Source organism: Nematolebias whitei, chromosome 9 (assembly GCF_014905685.2).
Source record: "Nematolebias whitei isolate Nwh7 chromosome 9, NemWhi1, whole genome shotgun sequence".
Classification (NCBI taxonomy): Eukaryota; Metazoa; Chordata; class Actinopteri; order Cyprinodontiformes; family Rivulidae; genus Nematolebias; species Nematolebias whitei.
Genome location: NC_056506.1, coordinates 37,707,131 through 37,721,619, shown reverse-complemented (window position 1 = coordinate 37,721,619; position 14,489 = coordinate 37,707,131). Strand labels below are relative to the sequence as shown.

At 39.6% G+C, this 14,489-nt stretch overlaps 1 protein-coding gene across 1 annotated transcript in view; it reads right to left on the bottom strand.

The window, feature by feature from the left end:
- obscnb (obscurin, cytoskeletal calmodulin and titin-interacting RhoGEF b) overlaps nucleotides 1-14,489 on the bottom strand; it is a 59,523-nt gene that overhangs the window by 11,446 nt on the left and 33,588 nt on the right. Inside the window, exons 42-60 of the mRNA XM_037682315.1 lie at nucleotides 10,184-10,450; nucleotides 8,869-9,147; nucleotides 8,190-8,447; nucleotides 7,714-7,980; nucleotides 7,334-7,606; nucleotides 5,416-5,682; nucleotides 4,921-5,196; nucleotides 4,538-4,810; nucleotides 4,101-4,391; nucleotides 2,568-3,920; nucleotides 2,110-2,391; nucleotides 1,731-1,812; nucleotides 1,506-1,630; nucleotides 1,229-1,426; nucleotides 1,072-1,104; nucleotides 715-813; nucleotides 369-587; nucleotides 189-222; nucleotides 27-76 (exon numbers count right to left, since the gene is read on the bottom strand). Coding sequence (XP_037538243.1) covers nucleotides 27-76; nucleotides 189-222; nucleotides 369-587; nucleotides 715-813; nucleotides 1,072-1,104; nucleotides 1,229-1,426; nucleotides 1,506-1,630; nucleotides 1,731-1,812; nucleotides 2,110-2,391; nucleotides 2,568-3,920; nucleotides 4,101-4,391; nucleotides 4,538-4,810; nucleotides 4,921-5,196; nucleotides 5,416-5,682; nucleotides 7,334-7,606; nucleotides 7,714-7,980; nucleotides 8,190-8,447; nucleotides 8,869-9,147; nucleotides 10,184-10,450 — 4,926 coding nt within the window. The remainder of the gene's footprint in view (nucleotides 1-26; nucleotides 77-188; nucleotides 223-368; nucleotides 588-714; nucleotides 814-1,071; nucleotides 1,105-1,228; nucleotides 1,427-1,505; nucleotides 1,631-1,730; nucleotides 1,813-2,109; nucleotides 2,392-2,567; nucleotides 3,921-4,100; nucleotides 4,392-4,537; nucleotides 4,811-4,920; nucleotides 5,197-5,415; nucleotides 5,683-7,333; nucleotides 7,607-7,713; nucleotides 7,981-8,189; nucleotides 8,448-8,868; nucleotides 9,148-10,183; nucleotides 10,451-14,489) is intronic.

Sequence of the window (14,489 nt, the reverse complement as noted above, 5' to 3'; positions counted from 1 at the left end):
ATATATATATATATATGTATATTTACCTTTTCCTCTGAGGGCCTCTTCTGGAGGACTCACAGTAATCCCAAGAACCCTAAAGGGAATTGAATGTCACATTTTCTAGTTTACTTTATGTATTTAGTCTCATATTGAAAATAAATATAACATTATGCAACATATTTCTGCCTATTGAGATTTATACATACTCTGAGGGTTTAGTCTCTTTTTTTGGTTGTGGTGCTGGAAAGAAGACAGGCAGGACACAGTGACATATAGTCACAAACTATTTATCATTTATCAGCTTATTTATTATTAGTCTACTTATTAGTGTTTTCAAGTTATTTAATTGCAGTATATTAAAGTTTGCAAATGAGTGCTTTTCTTACTTTCATCCACCTCAAGCTGAGCATTGCAGAGAGTTTGCCCTGCTTTATTTGTGGCGATACAGGTATAAATGCCAGAGTACTCCAAGTCCACGTCCATCAAGATGAGGCTGTGCTGGCAACCAGAACTTGCTACTTTGTATCCCTTAGTATCAGGCTTGATCCACAAGACGTCCTCCATTGATTTCTCTTTTAGCCATGAGACCATAGGAGTAGGAGAACCTAAAGAAGTAATATATATATATATATGTATATAGGAAGAGCTTGTATCTAAAGCTGCATGAAGGAAAGTGCGTGAGCTGAGCCCAAAACTATCAGAGAAGAGTGTTAGGAAAGGACACAAGCTTACCTTCTACTTTAACAGACAGAGTGATGCTTGATCCTTGTTTCACCTTCCTGTTGCAGAACTTTTCAAGGAAGCGTGGTGGCACCAGGGGCTCCTTGGTGTCTGTGCAACAACAGTGCAAAGATATAGATACCGGTAGATAGCTAGCTTTGTTTGTCCCCATAGGGAAACTGGTTTGTAGCGTTGTCAGCAGGCATTCACATAAAGGACATACATATACAAGCATTCATTAGCATGCATCATTACAGCAAAGAAGTTTGAGCTCAGTAATTCATGATACCTAGGGAGATACATTTTGGATATAGCTTATATATTTAAGTAGCCGTACCTGTACTAGACTTGTCAAATAAATCTTATTACCTTTTTTATCTTTGGGCATAATTTCCCCAGGACCTGTTGGAAAATGTAACAGTTATTATTCCTGTCAGCAGCTTAACTTTAATTACAGGTTGTAGTGTACATTATCCTGTGTTTGTTTGAATTATATTGTCAACTATTTAGGTGCTAGCATACATACTCAATACAATCAGTCGTGCAGAGGTGTAAGAAGAACCGGCTGTATTGCTGATGTAGGCAGAGTACTCCCCCATATCCTCTCGTTTTACCTCCAGGATTTCCACAGCATGAATATCTCTCGTTGTTGACAATAAAATCCTTTTTGATGCTTGTAGAGGCTGGCCATCTTTGAACCAGTATATTCTGGGCTTAGGGAACCCTGAATGACAGAAATATTTAAGAAACATTGTTATAGCTTGTTGAAGGTTACTTGACTGATCACGTTTTGATAACTTTACCTTTTACTCTGAGCTGCAGCTTGGCCATAGGTGAACCTGGACTGACATGAACATCGTGAAGTTCGTCTACAATCTGTGGTAGCTGATCATCCTCAGCAACAGATTCAAAGGTCTCAGTTTCCCTACTTAAATAGAATAGACAATTTGGTACCAAAAGTTTTACAACAGTATTCATTGTGTAAAGGTGTATACATCAAAACTATCAAACACTGTTTATTTATTCACCTGGAGGCATAGCCCTTAGCACTGACGTAAGAGGAAGTCTCAGTGGCATCAGCAGCTGTGTCATAATCTGAGCTGCAAGACACTGATGGAGTAAAAAACAATAATTAATAAACAATGCCTAATGAAAGCATATAACATAATGATTTTTTTATTTATTTTTAAAGCTGAAAGATTGTGACCACATTGTTTAGTCTTGAGACTGAAGAAGTCTTGTGGATAAAAGACAAAATGTTTCAATAAAGAAGAATCCGTCCAGAGTACCAGACTCAACCTTGTTAGATTTTTCTACCTGGATTATTGAGCATTCATCAGGACATATGCAAACAATGTTTACAAAAGTAAGCATGGATACTTGTTTTTAAAATGTATCTTCACTTACAGTCAACTCGAAGTTCAGCTTTAGTGGCAGCAATGCCACTACTGTTTTCAGCTGTGCAACGATAGACTCCCATGTCAGTGGGCAACACAGAGGTAATGATGAGCTGGTGACAGCCCTCTTGGTCTTCATTGATCATGTAATGGTCATTCTCCTCCAGCAGCTTGCCATCCTTATACCAACGAACAGTGGGCGGGGGCTTGCCAATCACAACACAGTCAAAGCTGACAGGATAACCATCTGGAACATCCTGACTTTGTAGCTCTGTCAAGAAGACTGGAGCAGCTGGGTAACAAGAACATTTAAGTTGGTAGGTAAAAAATAAATACAGAGAATTTGAGAAACTATATGTATAGCTAGCTGTACAAACTTGATTAGCAAAGAGATACGGATTATAAAATTTGTTTACATTTTTTTTAGAAGAATTACAACAGCAGAATAACCACTGATGTGTTTCCTACCTGGAGCTCCAGTCATGAAAGCCGGAGGCTGTCGATCTTGAGTGGGTGTCTGCGTACCATCCTGGATGTAACCCATCTTTCTAATTTGCAGCTCCACTTTAGGAAACCCTGCAGGTATGATGGCAGTCTCTACAGGAACTCCATGGATTGTAAACATCTCCTGGAATCTCTTAGAGGCAACCTCAGCTTCTGACTTGGAGTCAAAGCGAATGTAGATGTAATTTTCATCCTCACGGTAGGAGTGAGGGTCTGGGGGACGCAAATCCCCTTCATCTGCGCTGATGAATTGTTCTTCCTCAACATTAGGTGGTAGACGTGTGCGCAAAAGGCGCCTGAGGCGTCTGCTTGCCTGCCTCAGTGACTCATCCATCTCACTACCAGAGGAGCTCTCCGGCTCACTGTCAGCACTGTAACCCACTGTCAGTGGTCGTTTCTCTGATAATTCTCTTGCTGTTCCCACTGTCACCTTAGCACTATGAGAAGCTACTCCAAACTTGTTTGTGACCTCACAAGTGTAAACCCCAGTGTCTTTGGTAGTTATGGCAGTAATGACAAGAGAGCAGGTGCCGTCATTGTAGATATCAATATGATGATGCTTGCCGTCAATCAGAGGTTCTCCATCTTTTAACCAACGCACCTTATCGGGTTTACCTTCTGTCACACATTCCAGATGTATGGTGTCCTTAGGTTCTTTCGTCTGCTCTTTGAAGACATCTTTAAAAACAGGACGCATGTCTCTGCGAGCTTTGTAGCCCTTGAAGGCAGCTTGAATCTTAATGGCAGCATCTGTAAGCTCAGGCTCATCTTCTTTTGTGATCTCCACAATGCTAGTCTCTGGCGTAGATGTCTGTTTTTCGTCTCTTTGCTGAACTGAAGTTGTTTTTGCTCCAGTCTGCTGTACAGTTTTCTTCTCTTCCATTTGAAAATGTGCAAAGAACTTCTCAGTGGCTAGAGTCTCTGCTTCACTGGTTGCTGTGACAGCAGTCGTGCTACTCGTTTTCAGGTAAGACACAAGGGTTGAACCTGCAGAAACACTCTCTTTCTCAGAGCTGACAGACTTGATGGATTCTGTCTGCTTCTTGGACACGATGACCTGATCCTTCTCAACTGGTTTGACCTTTTCTTTCTCAGCTGATTTGACTTCTTTCTCTGATGACTGAGGCTCAGTCTGTCCTTTTTTCTTTTGAACACCTTTTCCATCATCCTCAGGACGTTCAGTGATGGAGTCCAGAGTGGGCTCTCGACTCATGCGCCGCTTTTTGGTTGATGCTTCCCACAACTCATGAAGGTCCCCTTCTTCAGCAGCTTCAGGAGGCAGACTGGGCTGTCCTGGTATCTCTGCTGATTTTACATCTGAACATATGACTTATGAGTGTTAGAGTTATGGGAGACAAAGCACAACGCCTGACAAGTACGTGAAACATCACTGTCTCTATACCATTTAAAACAGTCAACCAGTTACAAATAATAGGTAAATATCAACATTTAACAATTAAATACATTATTTCATTATTTAAAGTGCGTATCACTCACCTAGTTGCACAGTCAGAGGAAGCTCCACGGGCTCTCCAGTCCCAGCTCTGTTGATGGCTGCCACTCTAAATCGGTAGCCACTCCCTGGGATGAGATTTTCAACCACAAATTCTGTGTTGCAAACAGGCTCAGAATGACATGGAAGCCAGAGGGCACTATCTACAAGTCGCATCTCTACTCTGTAGCCCAGAATGGGACTCCCTCCATCGTGGAGAGGTGTGAACCAAGACAGTGTGACCGATTCTGTAGTCTTGCTGAGGACTTCTGGCTCCTCAGGAGGATCAGGTACAGCTGTTGGTGTAAAAGAACCAAAACTATGATGACCTAATGAACACTGACAATAAGTCATACATAAAAAACAACAGTTCAAAAGTACTGAAGCAGCAAAAACTACAGACATGGTTACTGGTAACAAATAGTAAAATCATATCACTTACTGATGATTGTAATGAAGGCCCAAGCAAAAGCATTTTTAGCAGTGAAGGTAATTTCCTGCCGGGGCATAAGAGGGGCCCGTCTCAGGACAAGATAGTAAGAGCTGCCTTCAGCCCTCATGGCCCAGTGGTCACTAGGCTCTAACTCAAGTCCATTAGCACACCAGAGCACTTTTGATGCAGGGACAGGCTCATTCAGTTTAACACAAAGCTCAACATCCTCTCCCACTGCAACCACTTTGTCCTCCAAATCTGTCACAATCTCTAGCTTCAATTCTAATGACAAAAAGACATTAAACAATATGTATCACATAGGAATCTGTAATTTAATCAAGATAAAATTGTAACTACAGGTGTAAAGTTTTATCTAGATTTGAATGACTAACCTTTGACGGTGAGCTGGGCAGTGGTGGAAGCTGTACCAGCTTTAAAGGTCACTGTGCAACTGTCTTCAGCACACAGCTCTTTCAAGAGGAGTAGATGGCGACGACCACTTTCAAACGACACAACTTCAACCTTAGAGGATTCTTTCACCGGTTTTCCATCACGAAGCCAGCAGCAACATTTAATCTCAGGGCGAGACAGATCACACTCAAAAAGTGCTTCACCTCCAGCAAGAATTTCCACATTCTCCAGGCCTTGAACAATGTGAATGGGTTTGACTGTAGAGAAGGAAATAAAATAAAACAATGAAGCACATTTATAGAATTTAAAACTGCAAGTTTGTGAATGTCACATAACTAAAGCTTTTGTCAACAAAGGGCTCAAATTTTGTGATGATCGGTAAAAGATCAGTTTATTTGGTCAAACTATTGTTTGACATAGCATAAAAGATTCCCTAAAAGCTTATCCTTTTTTTTTCCATGTGGAGGGAAGCTCACCTTCCACATAAAGTGAAGCAACCACACAGGCGCCCTCTGCCTCACAGGAGTATGTTCCCATGTCTTCAGGAGACACACGGTTAATGTACAAGCGAGCCACATTCCAGTCCTGCTCCACTACCACCCTTCGGCCATGAGGCTGTAAAAGTTGCCCGTCTTTCCTCCACTGAGCCTTGACTGGCCTCGAGAACTGGCAGATGAACTCAGCAGGTTGGTTTACAATCACCCAAAGGTCCTCCATATCGTTCACTACTTCGACTGTAGGATCTGAGGTTGGAGTCAGGGTGAGGAGTTTAGGGTAAGGGTTTGGAAGTTAAAGGAGGTTTTATTGTCAGGACTTGGCCATGAATTGAGGATATGACAGGCACATGCCAAATGACACATAGCCTTATAACCCCCCAAGGCATGCTTGATGTCCGCTGACATTTTATGGATTAAAAATTTATGTGACCAATGTACTGAAATATGTGAACTTACAACAGTACTTGGAACTATAAGAGGAGGGGGTGATAAGTGGACAGAGTAACAATGACAAACTCTATTTTTGTAGTTTTTAGAGGGTTAGAGATTTTATGAGCTCGAATGTTAGGGATAGCGCTATGTGCAAAGAAAGATGGATGGAGCATCTGGCCAGTGTGGATGGGTGGAGCAGCACTTTTTAAATAAAAAATAAATATATCATTCTGAGAAACTTAAAAAAAAAAAAAAAAATCTGGATCAATCAAAACGTAGCACCCAGTCCCTATAGAATTGTCTTTACTTGATTTAAGTACCAGAGGATACAAACCATTAGGGCTGCACTTCTAAGCATTTTACAATCAACCTTACTTTGTAGCTTTTTAAATTAAAAAGTGTAGGACTTACAGCATTCACTGTACTTATTTACTGGAACCAAGCTGGAAGGTTATTGCTGCAAAATTCTAATGAATTCCAGACAGCTGTTTTGTGGGTAAAGATTACTAGTGAAGATATCAGTAAAGTAGCACTACATTAAAATTTAAATCAAGAAACACACACAAAACACACACAAGATGCCAGTTTTATAAGCAACATAATGAGCACCTGATTGAATTTTACTGCATATTTAACTGGAAACAAGTCATAGACGCAATAACAAGCTTAAATGTGAAAAATCATATGAAACAAAAATTTTGCATGAATTTTTGTAATTTATACAAAAGCCCCTCTATAATGGAAGGTGCTACTTTACATAATCTATTGGGTTAGGGTAAATTCTGGTACTGACTGCAAATATTGGTCACAATATATTAATATAATTTTGTTCAATCTTTAAAATAAACACTGTATTTTACACAGCATCATACATTTAATCTAAATGTCTGTACATTTTTGCTTTAATGTGAAAGTGATAATAAAAGTAAAATTTTATCCCCCCCCCAAAAAAAAAATAATTTATGATGAGATTTAAAAAGTGGTAAACATAATCGTGATTAAAATTTTCCATTTCAGCAGCCCAAACAAAAATATATTAACAAGAGGGAGTTCAAAAAAATGTCAAAAATTGTAACCAAATTCTGATCAATTCTAAAAGTTCTTGTGGTGCTGCACCCAACTCCATGTCTTGATAAACACAAAGCATACAACACGAAACTGATTATTAATAAAATCAGAAACAACGTGGCTCATGCATGATGATGCAATAAGATGTGAAAAAGTATTAAATCAAAGTTTTGCAGAACCCTGCAGAAAAGTATTTGCACTTATGTCAATGTTTACTTGTATTGGTTATTGAGAAATTACTTTTATTCAAAGTATTAATTTTTTTGTAAGTATTATGAGTAGTTTCACTGAAAGTTACAGTTACAGCAGCAAGTTATGAATATTCTATTCATTAGCTTTTAAATAAAATACCTGAATTGTGCAGGGTTAACAAGGCTAAGACATCTGATTGGAATACCTTTGACTAAAAGCTTGGCCGTTGAGGTTAAACTGCCTGCTTTGAAGGTGACAGTGCCAGAGTCATCTGTTGCCAGGTTCTTAAAAGTGAGTGTGTGGATGTAGCCTTGCTCCTGCCCTATCTCAATAGAAGGGCAGTTCTCCAGCAAGGTGCCATCCAGCCACCACTGCACTCTACCTGGCACCCTATCGGACAGCTGGCAGGAGAAAGTTGCCCACTCCCCAACAAAGACGTCAGTGCTCTTAAGACCAGAAACAATGAGGACCTCTTTTACTGTTGAGTGAAAAACACACATATGCATACCCTTAGGCTTTCTGACATAAACAAGACATTTTAGCAGACAGACAAGGACATGTTCAAGAGAACTATGGAGAGGCTACCTTGCACTGCCAAAGAAGCTGTAGTGAGCTGGTCTCCTGCATCACAGGTGTAGTAGCCACTGTCCTCTGGCTCCAGGTTATGTATACAGAGCTCCTGAATGCGCCCTTCCTGTTTCATGGCGTACTTTTTACTCGGCTGGAGGACAACACCTCCTTTTCTCCACTCAACACGAACATTTGGCTTAGACAGCTCACAATGCAGGGTAATATCATCACCCTCTATAGTGTCCTGGTTCTTGAGCTCTTTCTGGAAAAACACTGGAGTACCTGGTGAGTTTGAAATGGTAAAGTATGATATGAGATACTGAGATGAAAATGTATGATGTCAAGTGAAGGCAATGATGAAAACAACTTTCATGAGGATTTTTAACAAAACTTTTGCTGTTATGAAAGAAATTGAGTTTCAATAATTCTTCTGTTATTTAATCCAAATTTTATTCAGTCTTGAATTTGACACAGAAGGGGTTGTATTTTACCTTGCACAGTCAATGTGACATCACACTGTGCATCTCCAGTGTCACAGATATATGTTCCTGAGTCCTCGAGCACCAAGTTGTGGATACAAAGCTGATGGAACGCACCGTTCTTCTTCAGGTCATACTTGAGACCGGCTCGGATGGCCACTTTGTTCCTAATCCAGTTGACTGTGGCATTTGGGTCCGAGATGCAGCAGGCAAGAGTGACCGTTTCCCCCTCTAACGCCACAGTGTTGTGTGGCTTCTCTAATATCAGCACTGCAAATATGAGGAAGACATGATTTATATGCAGTCTTTTCTCATCCTCTATGACTCCGTCATCAACTGTCTGATCAACTTTACAAATCCATTAGTATGTGAACTAATTACTCTATCCTGTCGCAAATCTTAATCAAATAATTCTGATGTTCAAAGAGGTTAAGAAATGCAGTAAATATTTAATGAATTTGATATTAGATATGTACTAATTTGATATATACTATCCTACTTCAAGACATGGAGGTAGAGCATTTAATTAATCTCTTAACTTAAAGTAATCGTCATTATTTTATCAACAAGGCTTTTTAAATTACAGTGTATTTAAAGTAAAAAATATATAAAGATTATTGATGATGATTAAAAAACTGTTTAGCTGTTGATGAATCTAAAAACTTCCTAGTGACCATGTCATCTTATTTACCTTTAGGTTTCTCTTCTACCAGAAGGAAAGCCACAGTCTTTTCGTCTCCCACTACAAAAGCAACATCGCCCGATTCATCTGAGGTTACCATCTTCAGGACCAGCCGGTGCACTCTGCCATGACTGCTCATTTGGTTGAGATCATTATTTTGAAGGAGGTTGTCAGCGAGCCACCATTCCCCATTGGTGACGCCAACATGTGACAGCTCAACCTCAAAGACGGCATCCTGGCCGGTGGTCACAGTAATATCGCTGAGCTCCCGGACAATGCGTACATGCTCTGAGAGTGAATGGGAGGTCAGAAGTCAGATTTGAGCAGGTCCTCTGAAAACTATCACTATGAAGTCTTATTTATCAGCAAAACTTTGATGATAAATTTAAGTTTGCATCTCCTTGTAAATGTTTGATTTCATAAGAATGAATGCTAGGTATGTGCTAATATAAAGATCACTAATTTTAGTTGTACTAAATATATTTATTTATGCAGCAATTAAAAAAATATACAAGCTCTTTAATGGAACGTTTTTTTTTTGTGGTAGTATATTACCAAAATATGCAAATACAGTCTCAGATGAACAACATGATATACTGTATTACATTTTGCCATTTGTTACGAAAAAGTATTTAGTCATTAAAACAGTAAATACCATAAGTTGGTGAATTGTAGCAACTGTCTTGAAATTTTGTTGCTACGTCTTTCAATTGATGTCCTTTTTCAAAGAATCAAAAAAAGTCAGTTTGCCTTTTATTCAGGCACTTACTCCTGCAAAGCTGAGATATGTAGCTGGTGTATAATAACCAATTAATTGCCATTCATTATCAACACATAGCTGCAATTTATATTTTTTCCCAAATATTTTATTTTACAGTTTTTTAAGTACTGATGTGACACATTTGTGTTAATCTGTAAATGTGCTTTTTTTTTTTATCGTAAAACTTGATTGGCACCAGATTAGTTCATTTATATGTTGATACATAAAACTTTAAAAGTGGGGACTACACTTTCTTTCTCTTGTGACTGTATATATGCAATACTTCAATTCACTGGTTTTGCTGAAAATCAACAAATGTTGAGATTTCTATGATGCACTAACAGAAATTGAGTTGACTTCCATCATATCAGATTGAGGCCAAATCTGAGAAATCCCTGTGAATGTAATCTTGAAATGCTGTTATTTTTTCCTATGACTATAGATTTCAACAAGATTAAATGTTTAGTGGGATATATAATTTTAATTGGAAGCTTTATCATGAACTGGTTTGTAAAACGAACTTCAATAAAGAGAAAGATGGATGATGAAGACTTGCTCAGTTACCTTTTACAGTCAGGATAGCCGTGCTTTTTCTGTCTCCTGTATCGCAGGTATATTCACCACTATCCTCCATGATTAGCTTGTTTATAACGAGGCTGTGAGTGGTAGCTTTCTGCTGCATGGTATACTTCTCGCCCTGAGAGAGTACTGTTGAGCCCTTCCTCCAGGTAACCTTGCAATCAGGGCTGGACATTTCGCAGGACAGTGTGGCCTCACCTCCTGCTCTGGCTTCTTGACTTTCCAGCTCCTTCTTGAAGGTTATTGGGGCCGCTGCCAGACAGACCAACTTATTAGGATGAATAATTTAAATGTTTATTAAGTTTCAATGATGAACTTGGTTTCCATAAAATACATGACGGGCAAAGGCATTATTTACTACAACGGTGCAACACATTTAAACGCATGGCATCAAGACACATGAGACAAAACATGTAAAAAGCTCTTAAGACAATCCATCCATCCATTATCTTTTACCTGCTTCTTCCATTTTGGGTCACAGGGGTCGCCGGTGCCCATGTCCAGCAATCACTGTGCGAGGGGCGGGCTACACCCTGGACGGGTCGCAAGTCCATCACAGGGACACACAGAGACAAACAACCATTCACTCACTCACACCTAGGGACAATTTAGAGTTACCAGTCAGCCTAACATGCATGTTTTTGGTCTGTGGGAGGAAACCCGAGTACCTGAAGAAAACCCACGCATGCACGGAGAGAACATACAAGCTTCACCCAGAAAGGCCCCTGGACTGGGATTTGAACCAAGGACTTGCTCCCTGAGAGGCAGCGGCTCCACCAGTTGTGCCATCGTGCTGCCCCTCTTAAGACAATATTTCATCTAAAATCAACCAACCAGATAAAAGAACCTCTGAATTATAAATCATAGAACATCCATCCATCCACCTGTCCATCCATCCATTATCTTTACCCACTTCTTCCTTTTCAGGTTGTGGGGTCACTGGTGCCCATATCCAGCTGTCACTGTGCAAGAGGCAGAGTACACGCTGGACAGGTCACCAGTCCATCACAGGGACATATAGAGACAAACCAGACAAACAACCATTCACTCTCTCACTCTCACCTAGGGACAATTTAGAGTTACCAATCAGCCTAACATGCATGTTTTTGTTCTGGTAATAGGAGTACCCAGAGAAAACCCACGCATGCACGGAGAGAACATGCAAACTCCACCCAGAAAGGCCCCTGGCTGGGATCAATCCAACAACCTTCTCATTGACAGGCAGCAGCTCTACAAACTGCACCGCCGTGCCCAACATAGAATAATGAAGTCTTTTATTTCAAAATAAATGTTTTTGTGTTAGGAAAAACAACAGTGCCAAGATATAATTTTATTACTAAACAAAAGTTAAAAGATGGATGTTTTAAACTCAAGCTGAATAAAAAAAAAAAAAAAAAAAGACTGACCAAGCACATACTGTGGAAATACAAGAGCAGCCTGAAAGAGATAATAAGATATGTGAAATGGATCCAATAATATAAAATGCAAAAGGGAGGTGCTTGATGAAAAGAAACAAATGTCTTCAAAAACTCACGAGTGGAATTTGTTCCATAAGAAAACAAAAATCTAGAACAAATGAGCCAAAAGTCTAAAAGTACTGTTGAAGCAAATGCTCATTCACATCCCATGAAATAAAACAACTCCTGTCCCCCTTACCTCTGACAGTCAAAGATGCCGTGGACATGTGGTTTCCAACAGTGAAAGAGATAGTTCCAGAGTCAGCTGCTGTGAGACATCTAAGTGAGAGGCTGTGCACCCGACCCTCAGCTTTGATCAGGTTCATTTCATTGTTCTGCAGCGGGACGTCCTGGAGTTTCCACTGGACCTGCGTCTCCTCATGAGACAGTTGACACTCAAAGCGGACATCTTCGCCCTCTTTTACGACACAGCTCTCCAAAAACTTCAGTATAGTAACCTCAGCAGCTGTTTGACAGAATCATTTCAGCACAAATTTGATAAAGATGAAGTGGCAAAAAATTTCTACTGAGTTGCTGCCATGGGAACCAAGAAACAAAGGGGGTCTAGTGTGTTTACATTTGTGAAGAAGAAGAGACAAATGATGGGACAAGTGTTCAAGCACCATGTTGAAATGTGAGAACAACCAGAGGTGATGTTAGGTAGTGCACAGAATTAGAAGGGAGTTTCAATCATTAAAGTGATGTCTAAAATGATCATACATCATAATCATGCTCAGATGTTGCTTTGTGAGATGTCAACAAGACAAAGTGATGGGGACAGGAAGGTGAAACACCAGAAAAGTGTTGAGTAAAGAAATCCTACCCTTCACAGAGAGGACAGAAGTCGTCTTCTGGTAGCCTGTATCGCAAGAGTATTCTCCTGAGTCTGTTTCCTGCAGTTTATAAATGATTAGCTCGACCAGAGTCCCTTCCTGTTTCAGATGATATTTGCTACTAGTTGTGAGCAACTTGTCACCACATCTCCACACCACATTGGCTCCTGGCTTTGTGATTTCACAGCGAAGAGAAGCAGTTTCTCCTGCCTTCTTTTTAAAGCTCTGTAGCTTGGTTTTAAACAGGACAGGCTTGGCTGTGGAAAGTTAAAGAAATGAGCCAAGTTTAGGATAAACGACAGCAAAAATAGATTTTATCCACATTTTAGTCTTCCACCCAAATCAAACTACAGTGTTGATGACAAGGGAAGCATGGAAGCATAGGTGGAAGTAATGTTGTACAGATCCTTATGAGTTTTCACTCTGAGTCAGTCTTCTAGGCTTGAAAAACAATTCACTCAAGTATTGTCACAGCACAGGTACGCGTACCCTTCACAGCAACTTGTGCAGTGCTTTGACGTTCACCAGTGTCACATATATAACTCCCAGAATCCTCTGGATCTACATTTTGAATTAGTAGTGTAGCCAGGTGTCCTGTTTGTCTAATTTCATATTTTGCACAAGGACAAAGGCCAAGTTCTCCTTTCCTCCACTCCACAGGAGTACACGGTTTTGAAAGTTCACAGTGTAATGCTACACTGCTTCCTTCTTCTATGGTCTGGTCTTCCAACTCTCTCGTGAAAAAAACTGGGAGAGCTAAGGCATAAAAAGAAATAATTGAACTATGATGTAAGAAACAGAAATGATAAAATACACTGAGGTGAAGAGAGATGTATTATGATATTAAATGGCAGACTTGATGATGAAAGATGACATGCCATAAATGTTCAGTGCATACCGTTTACTACAAGAGATGCTGAGCTTAGTGAAGAGTCCTCTGAACAGCACAAATATGTCCCCGTGTCTCCAGGTATCAAATCAGTGATTTGTAGCTCATAACTCAGTCCTGTTTGTTTCATGTGGTACTTTTCCCCACAACTCAGGATTTCACTTCCTTTCATCCACTGTACAGGGAGTCCACATTTAGAAAGCTCACAAATAAGAGTGACGGTATCTCCCTCCTCACATACTTGGCTGTCCAGATCTCGAATACATACGACTGGAACAACTGAGGATTGAATGATTTAAATGCTTTAGTTTATAATTCTAAATTCTAATATGGAAATAGGGCTTAAAAATGATATCAAGATCAAAATGTACCATCTAATGTTCTAAAACATTCGTACATCCACAACTGACTTGCAATTAATGACATCAGCATCCATTCAAAACAGTGGAGTGACCAACATTTGAAAAATGTAAAAATTAAATCACAGGTCTGAACTTCTTCTTCATTAACATTCAAACAATATGGAGGAATTTCACAAAATAATAACTGATGAAAAAAATATATCGGTAGTTAGGCTAGATACATTCCACACACACAAATAAAATCTAATTTGAAAAGACAACGATGAATGAATACATCGAATGTACAGAAGTCACTGCACACACTCAACTTTTGTAGGCATCAGGATGACATCAGGATGATGTGAGTCAACAGTTGCCAGTTAGAGTTTATTAGTAAAACCTAAACTGAATGACTATGCAACTTCCAACTCAGTATTCAGTCAAATAAAGTCCAAACCTATATGGCAAGAAATATGATTGCCTGAATGAAGATAAAGATTGTAAATGGTGCGACATCCACTCACTTCTAAAAGTACAGCTATTAAAAGTTTACAATATTACAAAGCAGCCAGAATTTACTAACCAAAGACTACCTCTAAAAATTCCCTTGTAGTATATATATTTTTGGCAGCTAGAGTATGTAAGGGAAACTAGTTGGTATTCAGCTGGCTGTAACATGCAACGTCATCTACACACTTTCTACACAATTCAATTCAATACAATTTAGTTACTTTTAATAGCGCCAAGTCACAACAGAAGTCATCTCAAGAC